At 37.0% G+C, this 27858-nt stretch overlaps 2 protein-coding genes across 9 annotated transcripts; one reads left to right on the top strand and one right to left on the bottom strand.

The window, feature by feature from the left end:
- Positions 1-405: 405 nt before the first annotated feature.
- LOC309480121 (uncharacterized protein) lies at positions 406-10307 on the top strand. Of its 5 annotated transcripts, none has more exons than XM_082144517.1 (13): positions 1325-1492; positions 2766-2795; positions 2934-2953; positions 3090-3220; positions 3363-3495; positions 4163-4329; positions 4840-4993; positions 5102-5188; positions 5442-5612; positions 7739-7801; positions 7998-8054; positions 9203-9271; positions 10009-10307. In XM_082144517.1, the coding sequence occupies exons 3-13, from the start codon at positions 2941-2943 to the stop codon at positions 10182-10184; spliced, it is 1221 nt and encodes a 406-aa protein (XP_082000643.1). In that variant the 5' UTR covers positions 1325-1492; positions 2766-2795; positions 2934-2940; the 3' UTR covers positions 10185-10307. The 5 variants fall into 5 exon arrangements, with proteins under 5 accessions (XP_082000645.1, XP_082000641.1, XP_082000643.1 ...); XM_082144518.1 differs by having other exon boundaries at positions 1409-1492; positions 2906-2953; XM_082144515.1 differs by having other exon boundaries at positions 1323-1492; positions 2766-2953.
- A 3322-nt stretch (positions 10308-13629) lies between these two features.
- On the bottom strand, positions 13630-27155 carry LOC309479691 (uncharacterized protein). Of its 4 annotated transcripts, XR_014199381.1 has the most exons (18): positions 26580-26676; positions 24958-25373; positions 24693-24798; positions 24200-24417; positions 22605-22736; positions 22263-22430; positions 22014-22150; positions 21503-21614; positions 21320-21400; positions 20406-20586; positions 20181-20270; positions 18088-18165; positions 17839-17899; positions 15476-15514; positions 15205-15392; positions 14904-15088; positions 13950-14757; positions 13630-13918 (listed from the first exon to the last, which is right to left on the bottom strand). XR_014199381.1 is itself a non-coding variant. In XM_082143895.1 (17 exons), exons 2-17 carry the CDS (start codon positions 25369-25371, stop codon positions 14395-14397), a joined length of 2553 nt encoding a protein of 850 aa, XP_082000021.1. In that variant the 5' UTR covers positions 25372-25373; positions 26976-27155; the 3' UTR covers positions 13630-14394. The 4 variants fall into 4 exon arrangements, 3 of the variants coding, with proteins under 3 accessions (XP_082000021.1, XP_082000020.1, XP_082000022.1); XM_082143895.1 differs by lacking the exon at positions 26580-26676 and adding an exon at positions 26976-27155 and having other exon boundaries at positions 13630-14757; XM_082143894.1 differs by having other exon boundaries at positions 13630-14757.
- Between the last annotated feature and the right edge of the window lie 703 nt (positions 27156-27858).

The following is a 27858-nucleotide window of genomic DNA, read 5'->3' as shown; positions in this document are numbered from 1 at the left end:
TGTAGGGATGTAATTTCAGTATGCTTTACCAACGCTATGTATTCAATTAAAGTTCCAAGAGGTCTGGTCTCTATATTTCCTTCCCAGCTGACACTAATATGCAAGTGCACAGCAAAAATCACAACTTGTGCTTGCTGCGAACGCAAGTTATTTAAGGTGTCTCAACTGTACACAGTCTACCCTACAGTGTGAATTCGTTACAAGGTTTCATTTAATTAAATTAATGTGCAGCAATTTGTGCAAATAGAGTCTATGGGCCTACTATACTGTTGTAGCCATTAAATAATCTCATTTAGTATCATATTTATTAAAATATTCTAATGTTATTTTTTTCCATCTATGTTGAATATGAAAAGTGAACAGCACGAGTAAGATAGGATGCATTATATCGAGAGATGGATTCGATTGTGATCACACGATTGAATGGGCGTTATCAGCGGTTATCAGCTGATATATATGGGCCAGAAGGGGGCTCCTCCGCCTACTAGTAGGTCCAGAAGGCTGTTATCACCCATCCACATGGTTAATCACCCACAAATGTACAAGAGCAGGACTACTAGAAGGCTCAGAAGGCTGTTATCACCCATCCACATGGTTAATCACCCACAAATGTACAAGAGCAGGACTACTAGTAGGTCCAGAAGGCTGTTATCACCCATCCACATGGTTAATCACCCACAAATGTACAAGAGCAGGACTACTAGAAGGCTCAGAAGGCTGTTATCACCCATCCACATGGTTAATCACCCACAAATGTACAAGAGCAGGACTACTAGTAGGTCCAGAAGGCTGTTATCACCCATCCACATGGTTAATCACCCACAAATATACAAGAGCAGGACTACTAGAAGGCTCAGAAGGCTGTTATTATCCATCCACATGCTTAATCACCCACAAATGTACAAGAGCAGGACTACTAGTAGGTCCAGAAGGCTGTTATCACCCATCCACATGGTTAATCACCCACAAATATACAAGAGCAGGACTACTAGAAGGCTCAGAAGGCTGTTATTATCCATCCACATGGTTAATCACTCACAAATAATCTACTGGACGACGCGGTGACGTTGCGACATTTCCAGCTTGATATCTTCAGGTAAGACCATTAAAATGATTAAACTAAGCCTTTAAACTGTAATTAATTAGCCAATAAGAAAAAAACAATACATACAAATCGTATTGCGTGAGCGTGACATGATTGCTGATGTAATATGAGTAGCCTAGGCATAGCCGTGTATGTTTGTGCATTTCTTTATAATATAGTAAAATGTTAATTGTCTAATACTTTCAAATACTGTTTAATTTCTTATTTGTGCTTTATGTTAAAAAAGAACGTTATATGCATTTAGTGAATTAGTTGGGGAAAACTTGCGTCATGTCGTCATCCGACGTCATGCGCTTCATTCTGAGTAAAGAAGAGGAAGACACAATTTTGCGGCCCTCGTTTTTATTAATCTTTAAATAATCTATTTCAAAAGTTACTTCTTTCCAGGTAAATGCAACACATAGTGCACGAAACAAACTTACGTTTTAGTATAAACTATGTTTGATGCAATACTGTCTGTTTTACTATATGAATAACATGACATAATTTAAACTTAACGTAGTCTGCCTGAGCGCACATGGTTAGCATGGGTAACGTTAAATGGTAGCATTATAAAAGCTGATAATAATATACATTATTATATATTATTATAATATTATATCGTATTATGATATTCCTATCCATTATTATACTACCAAATAATGGTAGCATTATAAATCGTCGTATGTTAATATTATTTGAGTGAGTGTTTACGAATGTTGTCTCAGAGTTTAGTATAGGCCTATCTGATATGTGTGCATTTGGATAATTTAAACCCTTCATGTCTGTTAAATGAATTATGCATTGCATTCGTCTTAATCAGTACTGTACATCAGATACGATGTTACATAATGAAGATGTGATTAATATCCCAGATGCGTTTGTAAATGCCCCATGTGTGATGAGAGATGCATAATGTACTTAGCATTTGCTTTGCCTTTTATTATATTGGTTTTGAGTAAAGAAAACGACAATGAAGCCATCATTTTGCAGCACTCGTTTTTATTAATAATTTGAATAATCTTTCCATATTTCTGAGTACTACATTTACATGAAATACGCGCAGTGCGATATGTCTGCAAACGTAGCTAGGCCATATTACGTTATTAGCCCGTCTCTACTTTACATGCTTTATGTGAGCATTAAATTTGCTAATAAGCATATTTTTATTTCTGAAGCTAATGGGGGAATTTAGTTTATAGTTAAACGCAAAGTTAAACTGTAAAAATAGCTTTTTACACACTGACAGTAACTAAGGCTTATTCCATATATTGTGTATGCTCGATAACGCTTCACTGAAGCCATATCATAGGCCCAACGTTACCCATACTGACTTGAGTGAAATATTCAAACCCAAGACGTATTTTATGGCTGTTTGGAAACCTTGGAATATTGACTAGAATGTAAAATAAAGTTCTGTGGGTTTGAACAAAGCTTGGCTGCATTATTTGATCCCACACGAGGAAGCTTACAATTACATTAATGCAAAAGAGGAACACTGACAATTTATTAGAAGTAACGTTAACGTTAAATATACTGTGGTGTCTGTGTCCCATTTATTGGTGTCCTCGACACTGAACTTGAAAAATAAAACCCAAATGCACAGGTCTGTCTAAACATTTTTCTGCCTGCCTGTGTCACATTAATATCTATTTACCTAACTTTTTGTCTCCCTTTACAGCATATATTTAATTTTACAAGAACTTCTGTGGTAAGTTTGTTTTTATTACTACCATGCATGCTCTATGTTTTTGTTGAACAATACAAAATTTGGTTTTGGGCTGTTTGGAATTCATTGTCCACAAATCTGTCTTGTGCCAGTTTCTCTATGTTTATGTTTATGTTTTAGGTTGAAGATGGCCCAGAGAGGTAAGCCTTACAGTTGCTAATCTAGAAGCATTAGGCAAGAGTGTCTGAAAACGATTGTATGATCTGCAACACTGTCTTTTTTTATTACTGATTTATTACTGATTAGCTTTTTCTTTCTTCATTATTATTTAACAAGAGAGAACTCCCATTAATGGAATTCAGAAGGAAACCCTGAGGTCATTCTTTGAAAAAGGAATGACACGAGTTGGTTCTGAATTAATTCCTAGAGCTGCATCGGCTACTGGTTTGGACACCAGTGTCGTAGAAGTAAGGTTTACTTGAGTGCTACACTAACAAACAACATGTCAAATATATATATCATTTGGCTGCACTGCTTGTATAAATTAAGTGTTTTGTTAACATTCAGTTTAATTGGTGTAATGCCCTTTTGCTGTTTTTTGTTTTTCAGAACTGGATCGGTAATTACAAAAGGTCAGAAAAGGATAATGCTTCATCTGAGCCCCGGCCATCAAAGGCCAAAACTCACATTCGAGAGTTGTCGCCTTATAATCTTTTTTGTAGAGATATATTGAAAAACAAAGGTGAGAAACACAATTTACAGGTGCTATAAGCAATCTTGGACGTTTTTTTAGGCCGAAACGTTTTATTTTTCACATATCGCAACACACTGAACACACTGTTAAAAAAAAAACAGTCTCTGCAGACATCCCACGCTCCACAAACTGCAGCACAATCAAACTGAGCAACATACAGAGTGACCAGCAGCACAAAACATAACAAACTGTTCCAGCCAATAACCGACAAGAATGTTGTGGGGTGGGTTTGGGGGGTTATTGCATGGATGAGGAGAGAGGGTCTAGCTAGCCTCCGTTTTGTGTGTTAGCTCAAACATCAACAAGAGGTACGCCAACCAAGATCGCTTATAGCATCTTTAACGACTGCTTTTAATTTTTATACTAAATTGTTTGTTTTTGTACAACCTGTTGAAATCAGTTTCATGAGGGTCATGAAAGGTCATGAAACAGATTTTCATGATAATATTTAGCAAGTACTTCACTCACGCAAGTTGCAAAAGAATCATCAGTTGATCTATTTCACGTTATTTTGTTTTTACAGAGTTGTTACAGAGAAGTGGGTTTTTCACAACCCAAAACCAGTGTTTTCGACTGATTGTCGTCATGTAAATTTACTTTAAAAAGAAGATGCTGACTTTGTGTTAAGTTTTCTGTGCATCTATTTTTTCCTCAGGAACAATGAATGATATTAAGGGAAGGTGGGCCACATTGGGGGAAGAAGAAAAAAAGAAGTATGTTGAGGAGGCAGCAGCACTGAGGGCACATGGGGAGGCACAGGACCTAAGCCCTGAGATGAGGGATGCCCGGATAAAAATGCACCTCAAGAAGATGAAGTTAGAGGTTTGGAAAGAGGATTCATTTACTAAGCATTAGTGATATTCTTACATAATTAGATGGAAGGATGATCAACAGCAATTGTAATGTGTGCAGAACATTGTTTTAGACAACTGGATTGTTTATCTGTAGATTTTATCATAATTTCAAATGAGTTTATTCCAAATTAATATTCCATCTGATTTTTGTTTACAAGGCTTTCAACATCAAATATTCTCACAGGCTAGTCTATTCAGATCAAGGTGGTCAATTGAAGCATTGGTAGTCACAAATGTCTATGAGTCAAATTATTAGTTGCCTATAAAAACACAGCTAATGTATAGTTATTGTAACCCTGGTGGTCCCTGACCACTTATTTGCCACGTGTGACAACACTGTTTTCATATATTGCCAAGCCCTGTTATGAGTTGTTTCCTCAGTGTATGTTGGATTTTTAAAAGTAAGTTTTGTCTATTTTGTGTATAATAAATTATTTACTATTTTTGTGGTTGTCTTCTTCATCTAAATATTGTAAAGGTGTCCAAGCTTGAGGAGTTGGGTGTGGAAACAGCCATCTTGTCCTTTGATCGTCAAAAGTCCTCATTAGAGGTTTTTGAAATGAGCAGCAGAGGAGCCACTGATTTCCTTGATAAATCTGACACAGTGAACAACTTTGCACTGCATTTCAAAGGTATTGGTTTATATTAAAATACACAGAAATGGTCTCAGGCCCATAATAGTGCAAATTTACATAATACAGTTTTATGAAATTAATTGTTGTCTGTTGTTGCATCTGTAGCCAGCTCCTCAGCCGCAATGCCCAGTGCCAGAGAACACGTCACTGTTTTGGTGGGAAAAGTAAAAGATCTCTTCAACCAAAAATATAGTAAGCATAATTTCAAATACTTTTAAAAAGGATGTAAAGAAACTGCTTATCTTGATAACCTATTATATCTTCATGAATCCATGGTATTATTATCAAATAAATAAATAATCTAATGTTTGCCCATCAACCATTAGATTGTCACCTTACCAAAATGACTGTTTGCAGCCTTTACACTGGCTAACAACTAGAAGGGAGGGTCACAATTGTCCAACTGTGTAACATTGTTTAACATATGTGTGCCCATGTCTTTAAGAGGAGGCCGGAGGTACTGGAAGGGTCCCCTACCAGTCCCTAGTGAATCAGGGCTTGGTCATTAGAGTTTCTGGACTGCCCAATAGCCTTACCCTGAAAAAGCCTTCCTTTTATGGAAGGAACCAATTGGTAGGAATATTGCAAGCAGCAGAGGAGATTACATTTGAAATGGGTAAGTGAAATTACCAGTGGTTGTCTTTCTCCACTTGTGTTTTGGCAGACCATTTGGCTCTATACAAAGTGGTGAAAATAAGTTAGCCAAAGAATAATACAGGCCTACATTTAAGTCTTTGTATAGTGCTGGGCCATTGTATCTCTCTCTGACCCTTCACCCCAACCTGTCAAGGCGGATGGTCGCCCAGGTGTAGTCATGGTTTTGCTTAAGGTTTGCCTCTGCCTCTTAAATAGATAATATGATGCAATTTCTTGTTTTCCTATTTCTTAAGTGTATTATGTAGCTGTTAGTGCAAGATCTGTAGTTACAAAGTCTCAAATATTCTCAGATATTCTTTGTAAAAGTTACGGTTCAGCCACACCTTCCTGAAACACTTAAAATGCCCCCACATCTCTATGTCAGTGTGTGGGGCAGTTTCATAACACCGCCCAAATGTATACGCAAAGAAAGAAGGTGTAACTTTTTATCCTCGCTGGCGCCGCCATGTCATGGAGATGCTGTGTTTTTCGTTCAAAAGCCAAACTACATTGTTTGGCCTTCCAAGGGTTGTTGCAGAACAGTACAACCCAAATATTTAACTGACTGTTTCTAGCACGTATCTCGTGGCCTCAAGATAGTAACTCGTGGCCTCAAGATAGTTACTCTTGGCCTCAAGATAGTTACTCTGTGGCCTCAAGATAGTTACTCTGTGGCCCCAAGATAGTCACTCTTGGCCTCAAGATAGTAACTCGTGGCCTCAAGATAGTAACTCGTGGCCTCAAGATAGTCACTCGTGGCCTCAAGATAGTCACTCGTGGCCTCAAGATAGTCACTCGTGGCCTCAAGATAGTCACTCGTGGCCTCAAGATAGTCACTCGTGGCCTCAAGATAGTCACTCGTGGCCTCAAGATAGTCACTCGTGGCCTCAAGATAGTCACTCGTGGCCTCAAGATAGTCACTCGTGGCCTCAAGATAGTCACTCGTGGCCTCAAGATAGTAACTCGTGGCCTCAAGATATTAACTCTTGGCCTCAAGATAGTATCTCGTGGCCTTAAACTTACAAATCTGATACATTCTGGTCGAGTCGCACTGGCAACATTGATCAATCAGCTTGGTCATCTGCATCATCAGATGAGGCAACCCTGGAAGATTGAGTGAACATAGAATTGTTTTTGAATGTTTACAACTCTCATGCCCCTCCCCCACTCCCATGAGCACCCTCCCATGGAGTTCGTGCTGGTGTGTGTGCCTGGTTTTCCTGGGTTGTTGGACCTCCTAGCTCTGGTTAGCTCCTAGCTTAACCGAGGAATTGAAAGCTTGTAAGTAGATTTTCTCGCCGCCATCATGCTTCGTACAATCCAACACACCAGCAAACTTCAGGCGACTGCATGTGATATTGTAACGTGCGCGAGAGGGGAGGGGGGATCTGTGGCGTGGGCATGAACTGTGATTGACAGCTCTCACACAGCCCTGCGCTGATTGGACCAGAAGAACCGGGAGCAGTGTATTTTTGTTAAACAAATAACAGGCTCCAGGTGGAGGTGGAAGCGCGGGTATTTTTCTATAACCGGCTGATTTATGTTTTTCTGTTGGAGCATAGTGTCGGTTTCACTGAATATGATCAAAAAAAAATCCTACAGACGGCAGCTTTAACATTAGTTAACCCCTACAGTAGTGGAATTGTTGAGTCTTTGTTAATATTAGAAAGAGTATGGTCTACTCTAGACCTACTCTGCTTGAAAAGTGCTTTGAGAATTTTTATTATGAATTGGCGCTATATAACTAAAATTGAATTAAAAATGATTCTGGTTACAGAATATGTATGTGTCTTTGACAGTTAGTAAAGGATGTGACACTATTTCTATTTTTGTCATTATAATGCAACATAATTTCTAAAAAGGCACATCTCCAGAATATCTATAGCTTTTTAGTTAAATGTGACTAGTGACTGGCCCTTGTCAATGTTTTAAATTTTTTTTCATGCTAATTAAATTCTATGTATATAACTCCTGCAAATAATATTCCTTAATTGATACTGCTGTGTGATTATTATTTTTTCCAGTAATGAAGGAAGTCTAATTATTTGTTATGCTCATATTACACAATTGTTTTTGTTTTGTTTTTTCCTAAAAAATATACATCAGATGCAGCACAATGCAACCCCACTGACATGGCAGAGGGAATGTCCGAGCATGTGGATGCAGAAGGTACGCTGAGTTGTTTTTATTTTATCTTTAAATAAATGTATAACATTAAGCTTAAGAAGCATAGTTTACTAGATATGTAACTGGCCATTGCACAGCACATTTAACCATGGTATACATTATTTCCATAATATTAAATCAAAAGATAAAATTTTCACTTTTGTATGATGGTTTAATGTTTTCATATCACCAAACACAGCAGATGGCATCCAGACGAAGGCAGTGGAGGACATTTTAGAGGCCATGTGTGAAAATGGTATTTTTTGTATTCGTTAGACATTTTACCAAATGCTACAAATCAGTTTTTGGTATTGCTTAAGTTCGAACTTAGTTAAAACAATAGGCCTATGTCACGCAACAATTGAAGACCGGAAGTACGTCTTTTAGTAGGGATACGACTCTTCCGGTTAGCGTTTTACAATGGGGGAGTCCGATAGTTACTGCCTGACCAAGTCTATCTGCAACCTGCCTGAAGTCACCTATGACGATGTGGTTATTCTAATAATAAACTTATTAATCTAACCCAAGACTTGCGGAGTGTTTCCTCCTTCGGGAAAGCGTGAAAGCTGAGGTAACGTTTTGGCTGTCTACGTCCTGATGTAGAGCAACCCGGTACACTACAACAGCTGCGTGTGTAGCCTGCCATTGTTGTTATAGAGCTAAACCGTGACCTACAAATTGATTTTATAAAGAGTTTTAAGTCTGGGACCAAGTCGACAAAAAGTTTTTAAAACGGCCAAGAAGGCAAAAGTATCAAGTATCAAGCTCGCTGCCTCGCTCTGACAGTTCCTGGTTCGTCAGTAAGGTAAACGTTTCCATGGTAACAGCAAGTTGGACCAATCAGCAGATGTTCCTGCTACGCTTGGCATTGTGGGTAGTGTAGTTTTTTTCCATAAGATTGCGGATAAAACCTGTTTTTCTTAAAACAAGATCAATTTCATACTAACTTATAGTGAGCAGAAACCTTCGTTTCACAACTTCATAGCTCGTAGTCAGGCTACCTGGGATGGTTTAGACATTAAGGCTGAATATTTAAATCCTTATAGAGAAATACTATTGACCGTAAGTTCGTTATCCCTACTCCGCGTTCCGGAAGCAGGAAGTGTGATAAAGGCCTATTGTTCTGAGAAGTCTGCCATTGACATTTGACACAAAGAGAAAAGCTCACTTGTTTGAAAATTACAATTTATAAATACAGTATTTATCCAGGTGACATTAAACAGTATATATAAGGTTGATATTCTGATAATTTTACACTTTGAATTGACTGAATTGAATTTATATGCAAATAATGGAACTGTATTTTTAATCAATGATTTACTAATTAACTATTGACAGTATTAATGCTGACAAGTTGAATTATGAATTTGTAATTAAGTTGTTGTTGTGTTTTATGTACTTTAGATGTACAGCAGATGGAAGAGTCCTTAGAAACAGCCACTACTGTAGCCATTGTGATGACTGCAGATAAAGGTACTGTATCTTTCCACATTGTGTTTATTTGTATTTAACAGTCAGTCCCATTGAGACAAATGAGCTCTTCCTCGTAGTAGACCTGGCCAAGACTAGCAGTGAATCTATATAATCTATGAATCTACAAAAAGAGGCAGTTTCAACAGATTACAATACTACATTAAGAATAGATATGGAAACAGAAGCATGGACTAAGACCTTTTAAAAAGGAAAAAAAAACACTAGACTGTGACAAACTGGTCTCCAATCCTTTTAGGATGAAACAGCATTTAACTAGATTTACTTTTAAGTCTTTCAAGGGGCAGATTCCAGGCAGAATTTACAGAAGAAATTAACAGCCTTATTCCAATCTCTGTAACGTATAAATATATTGAGAGTGCAAAGGATGTTGCCTAGGATATTCTTTTACAAAACAAATTTTTCAGTATCAGTTATGACCTTACAATTAGTAATCATAAACCTGCAACGATGTTAAGCTCTGGAAGAAGCTGAAGAACTGTGTCATGAGTTTTCCTTATTTCAGGGTGCCTAACCCGAAATACTAAAGCCGCTTTCTGAAATTGAACCCAGGAAAACCTGCTTTTATCTTGATTGATTACCAGCAAGATCTGAGATTAATTGATGTGCAATACCCACATATTCCTTTGGCAACAGTTAAAAATGAACAAGCTGCCTTTGAGATGTTTGTGATGAGTATGATTTCAACTAACTGGTTATTTGTGTTTTTCCTTTGGTAGATGGAGGCAATTTGTGCTGTATCTGCCGTGTCCATTTTGATGATAAGATGAAAAATGCTAAAAAGAAGTGGCGTTCATGGTCCCAGTGCACAGTGTGCCAATCATGGTCACACACGGCATGTAGCTTTAAAAAAAACATGTGCCTTCACTGTCAAAACACCATGCAAACACCCTGAAGATAACTTGTTACTTGTTTGAGTAGTTTTACTGTGTTGACGGCCCCAACCCATCCACACACACACACTTACACACACATACACACACACACAAAAATAAAGGGACCAATAAAGTTATATTATTCTGAATTGAGTCTACTTGTTTTTTATATATATATATATATTTCATCATTGGTTCAGTAGGGCTGAGTTTTATCAAGGACCTAACCTTCATCATAACTTTACATGTTTAACCCTTGTGTGGTGTTCATATTTTCGTTACTCAGCCAGTGTTCGTGGGTCTGGTGGACCCGCTGCGTTTTGGGGTTTTTAGTTCAACACAATAAAAAATGTTATGTTAAAATACTCAACAGATGTTTACTTCATCCCAATTACAAGCAATATAAACAGCATATATGGTTAATATTTTCTCTTTACCTTTGTTAGATCACATTTAAGAATGGCAACCTCGTGTGGGAATGGCAGGAGTAGAAACACAAAACTCACTCTTGCACTCTTTCACATTTACACACAATCGCTCTCTCGCACGCACACATACATACACACACCCACAACAGACACACACACACTCACTTGGATATGTGGTGTACGGTCACTCTCCATAGGCATAATGGTTTTTCTAATGTATAAACTGTATAATATATCCCCCTACACTAACCCTACCCCTAAACTTACCAATCACAGAAAACTTTTGGCATTTTTTGAATTTCAAAAACACCATTTAGTATGTTTTAGTATGAGGACACAGATGTCGTCATAAACCATGTTTACGTTGTAATACCCATGTTATTATATACATTTGTGTCCTCATAAACCATATACAAGAACACACACACACACACTAACAGCAGGCCCTGACAGGAGGAGGACAGAGTAAAGGTACACAGGACCTACAATTTCCACACTTTTATTAGCCCCGGGTCCAGTGGACCCGAACATCCTGTGTGTAATATAAATGTGTAGGGGGGGTTTACAGTGTGTTTTCATTGAAAATGTGTTCTGATATGTATTCCTCACAGAAAATGAGCCAAGGCCAATGAGTCTCAGTTTGAAAAAATAATTAATTGTATCATTTTTCTTATGATAAAAAATGAAAACTGGTCCAACAGACCCGAACACCATACAAGGGTTAACAGTCTTGCTGTCACTGGGAGATGCTTGGAAAAAATTATATTGAAAAGATGGTTTGTGATATTTGTGGAAACTTTGGTATACAGTTGAACACTACAATTTAAAAAAAAATGTTTTAAATGGTTTATGGACGTTGCTATCACTGAAGCCACCTAGTTGGCATTGCTTCCGTTTTGTGTAATATTAGATTCCATGTTGAACAAATTGACTACCAATAGGCCTAATAATTGTCTACTTAAAGTAATACTACTAAGTTAATAGTTAATAACCTAAGAGGAGAACTTAAAATATATTTATAGATTTTAACTTTAATATGGTTTTAATCATCTTTAATGTAACCAAACGTTCGTACAGGTTTCACATACCGTAATACTAACAGAAATAATAAAATAATAAACGATAGCAGTTTGAACCCTTCTCCACTTTATTACCACACATCAATCACTAACTCCAAAACCCCGCGACAGCATCTACGGCAAGCCCCGAGGGGAAAAAATACATTGCATGCACACATACAACATACATACCTACATCAATTCAAAATCAAACATACGCCACTGATATAAGCCATGTGTGTCCCGAATATAAATGCACACACAGAGAGAGAGAGTGTGCTTGTACAACAACTATCTTTGTGTGTGTGTGTGTGTGTGTGTGTGTGTGTGTGTGTGTGTGTGTGTGTGTGTGTGTGTGTGTGTGTGTGTGTGTGTGTGTGTGTGTGTGTGTGTGTGTGTGTGTGTGTGTGTGTGTGTGTGTGTGTGTGTGTGTGTGTAAACTATGTTTTTGAGGACCAGTTTGTCTGAGACCCCTTTAAAGGCCTGTTTTAGTGTCAAAACTTGGTTGTAGGGATAAAGTTACAATTAGGTTTAGGGTAAGGATTTGGGTAAAAGTTAGGGTTAGGCGCTTAGTTTTGATGGGTAAAGTTAGGGTTCGCGGTTTAGGCACTTATTTGTGATGGGTAAGGGTTCGGGTTAAGCACTTAGTTTTGATGGGTAAGAAAGCACTTAGTTTTGATGGGTAAGATTATGGTTAGGGTTAAGCACTTAGTTTTGATGGGTAAGATTATGGTTAGGGTTAAGCACTTCGTTTTGATGGGTAAGATTATGGTTAGGGTTAAGCACTTCGTTTTGATGGGTAAGATTAGGGTTCGGGTTAAGCACTTAGTTTTGATGGGTAAGATTATGGTTAGGGTTAAGCACTTAGTTTTGATGGGTAAGATTAGGGTTAGGGTTAAGCACTTAGTTTTGATGGGTAAGATTAGGGTTCGGGTTAAGCACTTAGTTTTGATGGGTAAGATTATGGTTAGGGTTAAGCACTTAGTTTTGATGGGTAAGATTAGGGTTAGGGTTAAGCACTTCGTTTTGATGGGTAAGATTAGGGTTAAGCACTTAGTTTTGATGGGTAAGATTAGGGTTCGGGTTTGGGCTAGGTACTTAGTTAAGGTTAAGGTAAGCGGCTGGACATTGTGTCAATGAATGTCCTCATGAAGATAGATGTACAACAATGTGTGTGTGGGGGGTGGGGGGCAGATATTCCTCATGTTGTGGAATTGTACATTTGTTTACACAGTAAGAAACAAACAAAAATCTTCATTATATATGGGCTACTCTTATTTAGCCTTCAAAGTACTCTCTGTAACTACACCCGGGCATAGCTTGTGTACATGAAATGAGAAAATTACAACTTTGTTGTGGAGCTAAACAAAATACATTGTTAGAAAGGTCTTGACCTGGAGAGTAACATATGTACGTTTTTAGAGTCTACATGGATCCTGTTTTGAAATACTGACCTTTAAACATCACATTGGTGCATGTTTAAAGGTTCAATTAATTATACATTTAAAATCTTTCACATGGATGTGTTTACAATACCCCTAAACTTTTCACTGTACTCTCAACTCACTATTTACAACCTCCAATTCAAAAAAAAAAAAAACACTAATGTTTTAAAAACTACAATTCCCTGTAGGAAAGCAATGCAGCTTGATACAAATCAGCACTACAGTTGTAGTTTTTCTTTCTTGAAAATTGGGTTGTAAAATGATGTATCTACTGAACATATCAAATATCTAGTACAGCTAAACTATTAATTACCCTACATCTAGATTACCTACGTTAAGAAAATTTAAATATGTTGATTTAAGATCAGAAACAGGATTAAACCCATAAACTCCGCCCACCACACAATGCAGCTCTGTTCCCTATTTATCAGAATTGAAGGAGAAATTGTTAGAAGTGTTAACCTTAACATGAAACTATCTTATGGTTGAGTTATCAAAAACCTACTGTATGTGGCACACTGTCTAGAGAATTATGACATGATTTGTTGTTTGATTTTGATTGCAGTTTATTTTGAGCAATAAAAAAGGAAAAGAATATATACATGCACATATATATATATATATATACACACACACACTAACACAATATAAAAACATCAACTGTTCCATCTCCCATATTCATATGCACATATACCTACATACCAACGTTTAAACTCATATCTACATAAATAATATATAGGCTACATATGCATACATACATACAGGTAAGTAATGTAATAAGTAAATTCATTTCTATTGACTTTACGTGTGCAGTTAATAAGTGCTATGACAATGGCTAAAAATATGGCTATTACTCATTATGGGAAAGCTGTAGAGTCAATCAATACACCTGCATGTTCCCTTTTATTCTTACAAAGATAGTTGCTTCAGAAGATTCAATACTTTGTCATAAAAAAAAAAAAAAATCATACACATTGAACACATTTGTACATTTCAATAAGTAATATCACAATATGGTGTTTTATATTATTTTCACCAAATAGAATGATATTAAACAACATTGGAAATGTAAATCTCCTGTGTTCACAGGAAGGTTGAACTCAGCACCACCAGGTGAAAGATAGACTTTTAACAGAGATCAGGATTATTTCTTTGGATTTAAAAAAATTTATGAAGTGCTTGTACACATCAGCCTAATAACAGGTTTGAATATACAGTCTTGAGGACTTTTTTTTCCTCCCAAGAAGGAGAAAACTTTGTAAATAAAGGCCCTGTCCTGTCATACCAGTGCTTACAGTCCTAGTTATCATCGTCATCCTCATCATTGTATACCAGTGTCTCTATGTTTGACATGGGGTGGGTCTGACACAAGTAAGGGTTGTCTACAGGAACAATGTCTGGTACATGTGGGTGAAACAACACAGTGGCTTGATGTCGTTTTCTTTCCAGCTGTTGGAGACGTTGGGTGAGAGAAGCTTTTGCACCAGGCTGATCTGTGTCTTTGATGGCAGAGCACAGAAAGGCATGCTGCGCATGGAGGCATTTTGTTACAGTTCTCATTTCCTGGTATATCATGCACTTTTCCTCAGCTGCTCGAGTCTTCATATGTAAGGCATCAATCCCTCGCCTTTTTAGACTCTTCGAAACATTATCTTCTTCAATCTGGAAGACAAAAGAAATAAAAAGTGCTAAGTCTTGTTACCAGGTGGTTTAAAAAATGATGGGCAGGTAGCTATGGTTAGTAAGTGGTTGTCAGATTTGACAGAGTGACTGCTGTGTGGTTACTAGGGTTAGGTAACTATACTTACGGTGTCATCAAAGCAGAAGTAGACGTGCCAAGAGGGATCGCATGCTTCCTGAAAATCAATTGCTGCAGGGAAGATGCTCATCTGCGGTGGCCACTGAATGCTGTTGTATTCTTTTATTGCCTGTCTCATTCTCTTGTTGGAGCTGGCTACCTGTTTGGACAGTCTAATGGCAATGCCCTGCCCGTCTGTAGCAAAGTTAGAAAACACGCATGCAGAGAAATACATTTATTAGTTTGTATTATGGTCCTTTTCAAAGTTTATCAAAATATATTTATGTCTCTAGTTATCCACAGTTCTTTACCTGGATATCTTTTCTTCAGATGGAGGAGGACAGCTCTCTCCCTTGATTCAGTTCTAGCCTTGCAGATTAGTTGGCCTCTGAGCTCACAGTCAACATCTTTAAGGGTAGCCTGGAAGTCTGAATCAGATTCTTGCCATCTTCTCCCAATCCGGTGTTTTTTCTCCATGGTCAGCAAAGAGTCCTCAATTCTACAATGTCAGCGAATAAATCTGATTAATTGTCATTTAGACACTTGCTCAGAATTTTTTTTTACAGATTACTGCTTGCTTACTCCGTTTCACACTCCATGTACGATTCACTAGTCCCAGATCTATATAAAAACACACAGCACAAATATTCAGTAGCTACCAAGCATTACGGTTGTAATATAGTAGTATTACTATAATAGTAGTATATACCATTTTATATATACAGGGTTCGTACACATTTTTACCATTAAATTTCCATGACTTTTCCAAGACTTTTCCATGACTTAAAGGTAAATATTCATGACATAGTTTTCCATAAAACATCTGTGTATACATGTTAATTAACTCCTTGTGGGCGGGTAACGTTAGTAGCGGATGAAAAATCTAAATGTGCTTGAAGAGCTCTTTTCCAAAATGCGATAAACGCCATAAAAAAATAAATAAAAAAAAACGAGATTGTTAACAGATCATTAGAAGTCCTCAAAATTAGTCAAACTAATCTTATATTCTCTCTCTCAATTTTAATTGTTTATTAATAAACAAGTATTTTCTGTGTCGACTGCAAAGACGAAGTTGACTGACTCGCGATCTTCTTAGTAGTGAACACGCCGGAGAGAAATGCACATTTCATACGGATTAGGCTACATCGTTTTATTTTGTTTTGAATTGTTCTGTTTAAAAGTAGAGATTTCTGTAGATAATAGATATAGGCCTATTTCAGTTTTGTTTAGGTCTGTGAGGCGAGTAGGCTACCTTTTACGCTGAGTTTCGGTTCATGGATGATCCAGTTCACTCCGGCGCCTCTGTGTCGTGATTATCTATTTTCTGCTATTTACTTTTTATTTAGGCTATTAAGCAATTGGTTAATGAAACATTTTAAAATCAAGATACAATTAATACAAAACGAAATTCGTTTAGGAAGGCTTTGTGCTTTCTGTTTGAGGTCTCTGTGTAAGTTTTAAAGTCTTTTAGTGCCGCTCTCAGAGGACTCATTACCGTAATGGAGAACGGTCATGTAACATTGTTTTTTCCTCATAAATGTGAACACGGAAAATAAAAGACCAAATAAATTTTTTAAAAGAAAAAAATCATATATATTTTAAATGTTTAACAAAGAGGCAAAAAGTCAAACAAAAATCAGAAAATTTGTCGATATTTTTTTCTTTTTCGCACAGCATTTGGTGTAGCCTACAGTTCAAATTTAAATGTTGGCGTTCAACTTTGCGTTTTAAAAATAGCCTACTTACAACAACCCTTCATTTTTCGTTTTTCATTTGGGGGTTAAAGGAAAAACGAGTGGACACAAAAGAACACGGACCTTTTGGACAGAAAGAATACATGAAAGCCAGGGTTCCTTATTAAATTCATAAAAGAAACAATACAGGGATAGCCTACTCTCAAAGAAATGCCACAATCAAGGGAGAAACATGAAGAAACTTAGCATATAGCCTATGTGCCGTTCGCATAAGGGTCTTTCCCTGACATTAATACTTGGATAAGACATTAATAATAATAATTTGTAGGGCGGTGGGTGAGATATAAACCTACTAACGTCCTCCGTTGCCATGATTTTTGGAATGACTGATCGCAAAAAAAAAAAAAGTTTTAGTCGGTTAATGGAAACGCCATCCTTTTGCAATAGTTATTTATCGATATTTAGAAGAAAAAAAAAGTTTTGCTCAAATCTGTAATGGAAAGGCACATACGAAGCTATATGAAAATGCAAAGCAGCTTATTTTAATTTGAAGCACTGAGCTGATGACAGCAACACAAGAGCCACACAGGTGTGGCTACTTAGTCGCTGTCCTCAGTGCCGTAGAAAAGCGCTGAATGAGTTCCCCTTCATGTCCGTTTCAGCGCTTTTCTGCGGCACTGAGGACAGCGACTAAAACTAGATGGGCCAAAAGAAATGGGTCCCCTTTCATGTCCGTTTCAGCGCTTTTAGTTAATGGAAACGCGTCATTTCGCCTCTGACGCGCGTAAATTTCTAGACACGTCAGGCGCGAATTTGACGCGCTATTCGCGTCCGGTGTGAACGCACAGTAAAACGAAAAAAGTATTGCAATTTGTTTCCCCAATTTTATTAATTAAACAAATTCAAGTACACAGATATTTTGAAAAACAAATTTCCATGACTTTTCCAAAACTTTATGAGTTTATTCATTTTCCAAAACTTTTCCAGGCCTGGAAATTGCCATTTAAAAAATCCATGACTTTTCCAGGTTTTTCATGACCGTACGAACCCTGGATATATATATATATATATATATATATATATGTGCTATAAGGGAGGCCTTGGTGATAATTGATTACTAAATCACACCATATTAAACTACTGCAGTTATATTTCATCTCTTAATTTATAACCATTGTGAGAGTTTCCTTTAAAACTATGCTGTTACTGTGATCACACTAAAAAAAGGCTGCAAAAAACACAAACTCTTACTTGAACTTGTAGAACTGAATCAGTTTGATGATGTAGTCCCTTTTCCATTTACAGACAGTGTCTGGAGAACAGATAAAGACATCACTACTTCTCTAATAAAGTGCTATATTTCATGTAATTGTAATTTACTGTATTTCATTACTGTACACAGAAAGGTAAGTATAAAATATTTGCAATATTCTTTCTTAAAAATATTCATGACCTTCATACAGTATTCAATACATTCACACATTCACTTCAGTTGTTTACTTATTGGTTTCTGTTTCTGTTGGGCTAGCTCCATCTCCCTTTTTTTCCATTTCTCCATGTCTTCTTCAGAAACCAACACTACAAAACAAAAATAACAGAAAACAAGACAACATCAATAGTACATGCACTGTGCAAAATGCGCTTAAAGGGATACTCCACTTTTTTCAGAAATACTCACTTTACAACTCCCCCAGAGTTAAACAGTTCAGTTTGACCATTTTTGTATCCTTTCAGCCGATCTCCGGGTCAACTGGTACCAGTTTTAGCATAGCTTAGCATATATCATTTGATTGGATTAGACCATTAGCATCTCTTTCAAAACAATGATCTAAGAGTTTAAATTTTTCCTATTTAAAACTTGTCAAGTCCAGTATATTTGTATAACGCTTTTCACAATGCAGATTGCCCCAAAGCAGCTTCACAGTATTAAATTAAAAATAATACACTTGTCTTGAGTCTTCTGTCGATACATTGTGTACTAAGACCGACGGAAAATGAAAAGTTGCTATTTTCTAGGCCTATATGTGTAACGTCTCTGGGTGAAGATGAAGAAGGCAGACGAACTCGAAGATACAAAGTGGTTTAATTCCAATAGCTAAGATACACGAAACAGTGAGCTATGCTCAGACATTGACCGACGAGGGATAACTAACAAACAGGAACTTACAGAGGAAGACAGGTGCTGGAAATCAAGCTGATTAGACTAATGACACAAACAGGTGATACAAATGAACTAATGAGGATAATGACAGAACTGAACTAATGATGACAAAACAAAAATGACAACAGTGAAGATGAAACTAAACAGAAAGTCCATGAAAAAGACAAACAGAGTCCAGACACTGACAATATGTCAAGGAACTATACATTCCTTCGTAATAATCAATGAACTGTGCTGTCGTACCATGGATTCAGCAGGCACAATGATATTACGCAGTGCAAACACAAACTAATGCCAAGTTCAGATGCACGATTTTCAAAGTAGTTAGATCACAGTTCCTTTCACACTGCATGACTATCTTGGCCAGCATTCAGTAACTGCTGTGTTCACACTGCACGATGGATCGGCGACACGAGGTTTCACACTGCATGACTTTACAAAATAAATAATCGCCGACATTTCTGTCTTGTCCGCAAACTACGTTTCACAACCAAACACACGCGAGAAGTGATAAGCAAATAATGGAAAATCACACGTGCGTGAAACCGGAGTTTTCCTGCAAGATTGCGATCCAAATTGTCTGTGTGCTGATTTGCAGCAAAAAGGAGAAAAATAAACAGTTTATGCTGGAAGTAGCCTATGATTGGGAAGATGAGGGGAGCAAGGATTGTGTGTTCTGCACAGAGTTGGGGGTAAATAAATAATTCTGCAATGTGCTGCTGTTACTGCTGGTCAAGCAAATGTTTGTGCTTTGTTTCTGTTCGTTATAATGTAAGTATTAGAATACTCATATTCTACTCCTCCCCAAACTCCCCTGCTACTCATTTTTGCTCTCTCATTGGCTATTGGTCATCGCCGATGTAGTTTTCAGTCAGAACACTTTCACACAGCATGATTTTGAATCGCCGACAGGTCCAGATATTTAGCATGCCAAATATCTCACGTGCGTTGGCGATTCTCTCAGATTGCGTCTTTGCTCATTCATACTGCGTGATTGTCACTCACGTAAACGAGCAGCGATTTGCCTGTGATTTCGGGCATTTGTTGGCGATTTCTCAGTTCCTTGTGAAAATATAGTTCCTTTTGCCATATCGGCCTAGAAAATTGCAACTTTTCATTTTCCGTCGGTCTTAGTACATGTAACTACAGAAGAGTCAAGTTTTAAATAGGAAAAATATTGAAACTCTGGTCATTTTTTTGAGAGAGATGCTATGGTCTAATCCGATTCAATGATCTATGCTAAGCTATGCTACTGCCAGACCCGGAGAGCAGCTGAATGGATAAGAACACGATAAAACTGAAGTAAACTGTTTAACTCTGGGGGAGTTGTAAAGTGAGCCTATTTCCGAAAAAAGTGGAGTGTCCCTTTAATGGAATCAAAAATTCACCCATTTACAACTATTGTTACCCATTTCTTATGCGCATTGTTTACCTGGTGCCTCTCTGATGACAGAGGAGATGTCTTCTTGAGCGAGAATCAATATTTTCTCTGCTTTGTCTAGTCTTTGCAGGAGCTGCATCTCTGCAAAGACAGTTTAATAGACTTAAAGTGACCAATTTGTGAGTGATCAGCTTCACTCCACAAAATATAAAATGTATAAACAGTAAACCACCAGCAAAGAATTTTGACAGGTTATGCATCAGACAGTGAACAAACCTAGGTCAGTTGATTTCCTCCGTCCATAATGCAAAAGGGCATCAGTCAACAGGTCTAGGCGGTGAGATGGAGTCATCTCCTTTGTGACTCTGGCAAATCTTCGGAGAAATGACCACAGCCTTTCCATTCCTTCCCCGTCTGTGAGCCCAAACCCTTCAAGCCGCCTAGTGCTGTACTTGATCTGTTAATAAAGGAAAGTGGTAGAATATCACAGACACTGAGCATGATCCTACTACAGTGGAAACTGCTCATAGTGATCACGGTTACAGTGATCAACCACTTATATGAATCAAAAAGCTTGGGACAGAATCATTCCTATAGAAATGATGTGTAAAATCATTTGTTTATAGTAATCAAGTAGTCCACTTACGGTGTTCATATTGTGTGTGTTTGGTGTGTGTGTGTGTGTGTGTGTGTACGTGCACTTGCTATGCGCAGTTACGAGTCATGTGATATTTTCCTCTACTCACACTGCTGTCTTTTATGGTGTATCATCCCAGATCTCTCACAGCAGCAGGTAGACCTACTCTATATTACGTGAGTGCAGTGTTATGCTTTCACCTTAACCATTCAGCAGGAGAGGGCCTAGTTGTAGCTTGAATTATTTTATATTACATTTTATTACTTTATATTCATTTAATAATTGTAAAAATTAGATAGTAATCTGCATAAAACAAAGAAATTACATTTGGTTATATCAATCATCTGTTTTCCACTGTACTGTCCTAAACAGTGCATCTTTGTAACAAGTTTAGACAAACACCAGGTAGGAAAAATGCTAGATTAAAGATTACTTTTAGTCACATCTGCTTAATTTCAGATGTGCAGTTGATAGACAGGAAATGGTGGCCAAACAGGGAGTGAATGATGTGTGATGATGAGGTCCTGATGTCTCTATAAAGTAAATAAATTACCTGGCAGGGCAATTTGTGTCCATAAACATGAAATGCTGGTATGGCCAAGGAGATGTTGTGTGGTATGCCCTCCCCTGATTTCTGACAGAACACAGTATGGCATAATTTTGAGTAAATTTTATCTTTGAATGTCTTTTATCAAAACAATAATTTAGTTTTACACAGAAAAAAGAAAGTACTTACATGCAAATGTGAGGCAACAACACAGGCAATGTCATAGACCACTCGCAGGTGTATGTTTTTATCCTCACACCTTCGAAGTAACTCATCGATGACATACAGGGGATAGGCTAATCTATAAAAAAAAAAAAAAAATGTATTATGATGTCACTTTTTGCTGAGGAAAAGTGAAAAAAATTATACAAACAATCTCCAGCATCAAATTCAATACTTTAATCAATAAGGGCACTCAAAATGATCCATTTTTTTGTCATATTTTATTATAATAGTGAAGATTATGGAAGGGTGGTAAAGTAAAAATTTTGTAATGTTTTGGAATCTCCCATATACTGTACATTCCAAGAGGTTCATATTTGGTGACTGAATAATAATAATAATACTTTGGCTTATAATAATTAGGGTTATGCTATCCTAAGCATTTTATGAATAGGTAGAATCAAACAGGGGAATTATCATTTTGGAACACTGGGTCAATAGTCAAGAGATGTCAGTCACTACTGTGGCATAGACTTGCCGTTCTCCTTGGCTCATGTTGACAAACATTAGGGGCATTTCATGACGACAAGAGGCTCCAAACACTCCTGTAACATCAAGTTTCTTTGCTTGTTTTTGTGACCTCAGCACATTGCCAGCCTTGAAGTTACTGCAGTCCTAAAGTTTTAAGGAAAACATAGTTTTATGGGAGGAATAATGATCTTTTTTCACAAGTTTAATGAATATTTCTGCAAAAATATTTCTGTGAAATTATGCAACTATGACTAACCTCGTGAGGTTTTGAGCTGTCAAGATGTGATAGCAGGTATTCCTCTACATCCTTTTCATCAACAAACATGCGGGTTCCATGTAATGGCTCAACCACACTTGTACCTGAGCTTTGCTTCCTCACAAGGCCAAAGTTGGCATCCAATGTGACAATCATATCTCCATCCGCCTGGAAAACAAACACTTACAGTGTTTTTACACAATACTGGTTTTGTATCTGCACCAGATTTATACTATTACTATTTTATTATAATAATATATACAAAAATGTACTAAATTTGCAGATATTAATTCTATGCCATTAGTTTAATCAAACAAGAACCATGCTGGAACTAGAACCAACCTTTGGACATGCTGGGCATATGGTTCCATCATCTAATTGTGGGCAAATATCGACCAAACTTCTTTGTCGGAAGTGGTGATGCCTAAAATGGGATATGGATTCTCCCACCAGGGCTCTGTAGAGTGTGTTAACCTAGGGTATAAGCAGAAGTTAGTGAAAACATTACTGTTTCATTTACTTACCTCTGGTGATGGTGGTTTATTTTATAGGAAAATATCAAGAATAATTTTGCATGTAACTGTAACTTAAATTTTCACTTAACATACAAGACTTCAAACTAGGGCTGGACGATATGGCCTAAAAATAAAATCTCTGATTTTATTTTTTTTAATTCGATTTACGATTTTTTTCTGATTCCCCCCCCTACTTAATTACTTTAAAAAAGTAATTTGTTATAGTTATTCTCACAAAAAGCAACTGAGTTAGTAATTGAGTTGCATCATTACAAAAGTAACGAATTACCAGAGAAAGTAACTATTGCGTTACTTCAAAAACATTTTTTTTAAATATAACTTGGATTCACCCAATATTAAATGAAAGAAATTGACACTAAATACAACAAATTATTATTATAAAACATTGTAGACTAATCTACACTATTTTAATGTTACAGTGGGACAATGTGAAAGACACCGAACTTAAATATTAAAATATTATCGTTACTATAATGATTGATGTTATTACCATACTGTGATTGATGATGATGTAATATATAGATACAAAGAGTATTTGTAATTGAAATTATAAAACTTACACACCTTTACAAATGGTAGAAATATGTATAACCTACTTGAAGTATTTTCTTCTTCACAAAAGTAAACAGTTTAACAAAAAATCACAACCGGTCAAACAAAGATGTTATCATTGAACGTTCCCAGTTTATTTTGAAGTTGTATTTAATAACCATGATAAACTAAAGCGTTGCAAATGATGCCAATAGGCTACAGAGATTATCCTAATGCTAAAATGTGTCATTTATTTATAAACAAACTATATTGTGCTCACACTCTGTCTCTCTCGCACACTATCGAGTGCTCTCTGACACACTCGGCCTGTCTCGCGTAGCCTACTGTCAAAAATTTAGCAAAGTGCAAAATAAATAATACATCAACTCCAACTGAAATTGATAAAGATCAATGAACACTATTAGTCAACTTTGACGAGATTCCTCTCAGCTAGCACGTCTTTGTGAATTTCCTTAACAAGGGTGCTAACTTACTAACTTACGTGAATTTCTGCTGTCAAACATGAACTCGCGATGGCTTGACAGTGAACAAAACGTGTTTAGGGTCTTGTCAGTCTTGTCAGGCGTCTATTTCAGCTGAGGAGATTAACGTTATAAAGACACACTGGCAGACAGATGGGCAGTTGTCGCTTGCTGTTGCTGATTCGTGTGTGCTATAATATTTTGGTTGTCGCTTGCTGAAACTAACACTACGGAAGCTCCGTGGAGCCAAAAATGCGCCATTACACAAAAAAATTGATTCATTCTTTTTTAAATCACCCACAACAAAAAATTCTAATTAATTCATTCAATCGATTTATCGCCCAGGCCTACTTCAAACTGACCTCTGCGGTAAGTCAGTTTGACTTACCTCTGCAAGTGTGAGGTTATTTTTCCAGCGCAGGGTGTTGCAGAAACCCTCCACAGAAACCTGACACTCCAGTGACAGACACACAAAAAGCTCTAGCAGAGGGATGGAGAAGGCTGTCTGGGGCTTTTCGGCTGTTGCTGGCCAAAGCCCATACCTTAGCAAAGTGCAGGTTTCTGGTTCACACGCACACATGTTGACTGTCACGGTGCAGAGCCGTCCTGCCAAATATAACGAGGAAAATAACATAAAACATAACCTAGTACTACTATATAGACTACCATATCAGTATAGACCAAATCACTTGAGTGTGTCACCTACAACTTAATGTTTGTAATGATTGGAATCAGCAAACAACTTTTTTTTTCAAAATTGTATCACAAATTTGAATAATTCCTTATAGGAAATCATTACTCCACATGTAATAGGATTGAATTCATTAACCTGTCAGGAAAATTCAATACATTAAGATTTTGTATCAGGTAAAATGACAAACCTGTGCTGACAATGACCTTCATGACCTTTGTGTACACAGCATGGGTGTCATGGCCTTCAGGTAAAAACAGGAATAACCCCAGGGAGGATGGCTCATAGTAGACATTCTGTAAGAAAGATTGATAGCTCTAATGTTTTTAAAACAACAAACACTAAAGGTTGATACAATTTGAAGTATCTAATGAATATGTTGAAATTACTGCGAGTTTGCCGCCTGTATGCAAGTATAGCAATAGAAATGTAAGACTGCATGCTATTGTTCTTACATTCCACTTTTCAGGAAGATGCAGTGAATTTCTATGAGTCCTCTTCAGGCAAACCTCACAAAACACTGCAGTGGTGCTGCACTCAATGCACCTATAATCAGCATGATCTTGGCAGACAACACACTGGGTAGTGATTGGTGCTGAACATTCAAACGACACCTTAAGCATGTCATCCTTGACTGCATCCCAGGCATGAAGCTCTCTCTTCTTTGCCTTACTGTATGCACTCTCAGAACAGCTTGGTGTCGTATCATCAAGTTCAGCCTGTTGAGATGTAATAGGGTGGGTGTGTTTGTAGTTGGGCTGGGGAAGACCTTGACTAAGGTAAGAAACCTTTGCAGGGCCAGCGATAGTCCTCCTCACCACCTTAATTTTAACGTTCCTGAAACGTGTGGTCTTAAGTGCTTTTCCCATATCTGAAATCAAAATATTTGCCAATTATTGCATAGGCTAAAGCAAAGTGCAACCCGTACTTCTTATCACAGCCTAAAAGACAGAAACACATCAGTGAACATGGGATGCAGTCAGATGAGGGATATTTGGTGTTATATATATATATATATATATTAATTGCAAGATAGATAAATAAATAAATACACAACTAGCTAGCTACCTAGATTAGATAAATGCACACAGCTAGCTACACACGATAGTCAATATTCCAAGGTTTCCAAACAGCCATAAAATACGTCTTGGGTTTGAATATTTTACTCAAGTCAGTATGGGTAACGTTGGGCCTATGATATGGCTTCAGTGAAGCGTTATCGAGCATACACAATATATGGAATAAGCCTTACTGTCAGTGTGAGTAAGTCAGTGTGTAAAAAGCAATTTTTACAGTTTAACTTTGCGTTTAACTATAAACTAAATTCCCCCATTAGCTTCAGAAATAAAAATATGCTTATTAGCAAATGTAATGCTCACATAAAGCATGTAAAGTAGAGACGGGCTAATAACGTAATATGGCCTAGCTACGTTTGCAGACACATATCGCACTGCGCGTATTTCATGTAAATGTAGTACTCAGAAATATGGAAAGATTATTCAAATTATTAATAAAAACGAGTGCTGCAAAATGATGGCTTCATTGTCGTTTTCTTTACTCAAAACCAATATAAGTTACATTACATTATGCATTTCTCATCACACATGTGGCATTTACAAACGCATCTGGGATATTAATCACATCTTCATTATGTAACATCGTATCTGATGTACAGTACTGATTAAGACGAATGCAATGCATAATTCATTTAACAGACATGAAGGGTTTAAGTTATCCAAATGCACACATATCAGATAGGCCTATACTAAACTCTGAGACAACATTCGTAAACACTCACTCAAATAATATTAACATACGACGATTTATAATGCTACCATTATTTGGTAGTATAATAATGGATAGGAATATTATAATACGATATAATATTATTATAATATATAATAATGCATATTATTATTAGCTTTTATAATGCTACCATTTACCCATGCTAACCATGTGCGCTCAGGCAGACTACGTTAAGTTTTATGATATTCATATAGTAAAACAGACAGTATTGCATCAAACATAGTTTATACTAAAACGTAAGTTTGTTTCGTGCACTATGTGTTGCATTTACCTGGAAAGAAGTAACTTTTGAAATAGATTATTTAAAGATTAATAAAAACGAGGGCCGCAAAATTATGTCTTCCTCTTCTTTACTCAGAATGAAGCGCATGACGTCGGATGACGACATGAAACAAGTTTTCCCCAACTAATTCACTAAATGCATATAACGTTCTTTTTTAACATAAAGCACACATAAGAAATTAAACAGTATTTGAAAGTATTAGACAATTAACATTTTACTATATTATAAAGAAATGCACAAACATACACGGCTATGCCTAGGCTACTCATATTACATCAGCAATCATGTCACGCTCACGCAATACGATTTGTATGTATTGTTTTTTTCTTATTGGCTAATTAATTACAGTTTAAAGGCTTAGTTTAATCATTTTAATGGTCTTACCTGAAGATATCAAGCTGGAAATGTCGCAACGTCACCGCGTCGTCCAGTAGATTATTTGTGAGTGATTAACCATGTGGATGGATAATAACAGCCTTCTGAGCCTTCTAGTAGTCCTGCTCTTGTATATTTGTGGGTGATTAACCATGTGGATGGGTGATAACAGCCTTCTGGACCTACTAGTAGGCGGAGGAGCCCCCTTCTGGCCCATATATATCAGCTGATAACCGCTGATAACGCCCATTCAATCGTGTGATCACAATCGAATCGGGTGGATATGGAGTGGGTCAGACATGATTTTGGCCACTTCATTAAGTTTTGTTTAGTAGAAAACCTTTCTTTAAAGTGAATTTCGTTTTCTATAAATTGTATCTTAATTTTAATAAATTTTTCATCAACCAATTGCAGGATTTAAGAGATAAGTAAGAGAAGCAAATATAACAGACACTAATCATGGAGGCGCCCGCGCGGTCACTTGCATTGCACGTCAGCTGGAGCGCATCTCATCCTCCTAACTTAACGAAACTCAGTGTATGCCTCACACACAGACAGGATAAATACATCAAATACACAAAGCTTGAAATGTCTTCAAACGAAATAATTCAAAACGAAAAGAAAAAGGCTACTCTCTGATTATGTCTTTACGTGCATTTCTCTCTAGGTGCGTTCACTACAAATATGTCGATCGTCAACTTCATCTTTGCAGTCGACACTGTCAGAAAACACTAGTTTATTGATAAAAATCAATGCACGCATCACCGGATTTACAAATACATATCTTGCTTGTTGCACGCACATATTATGTCGAAAAAACGAAATATTATGTTGAAATAACATTATTATTAATAATACATCTTTTAGAATATTTGATTAAATGCTGATTGTT

This window comes from Leuciscus leuciscus (assembly GCF_965113295.1).
Source record: "Leuciscus leuciscus genome assembly, chromosome: 1".
NCBI classification, from domain to species: Eukaryota; Metazoa; Chordata; class Actinopteri; order Cypriniformes; family Leuciscidae; genus Leuciscus; species Leuciscus leuciscus.
This window is presented reverse-complemented; position numbering and strand designations above follow the sequence as displayed.

Excerpts from the sequence above, each read along its gene's own strand:
- LOC309480121 (XM_082144515.1), top strand. The coding sequence starts at position 2,830 with ATGTTTTTGTTGAACAATACAAAATTTGGTTTTGGGCTGTTTGGAATT. Across the intron at positions 4,330-4,839 it reads TCAAGAAGATGAAGTTAGAG|GTGTCCAAGCTTGAGGAGTT; the intron begins GTTTGGAAAGAG and ends AATATTGTAAAG. Across the intron at positions 7,802-7,997 it reads CGAGCATGTGGATGCAGAAG|CAGATGGCATCCAGACGAAG; the intron begins GTACGCTGAGTT and ends CACCAAACACAG.
- LOC309479691 (XM_082143895.1), bottom strand. The coding sequence starts at position 25,371 with ATGGGAAAAGCACTTAAGACCACACGTTTCAGGAACGTTAAAATTAAG. Across the intron at positions 24,418-24,692 it reads GAAGGTCATTGTCAGCACAG|GACGGCTCTGCACCGTGACA; the intron begins GTTTGTCATTTT and ends TATATTTGGCAG. Across the intron at positions 14,758-14,903 it reads ACTTCTGCTTTGATGACACC|ATTGAAGAAGATAATGTTTC; the intron begins GTAAGTATAGTT and ends TTTGTCTTCCAG.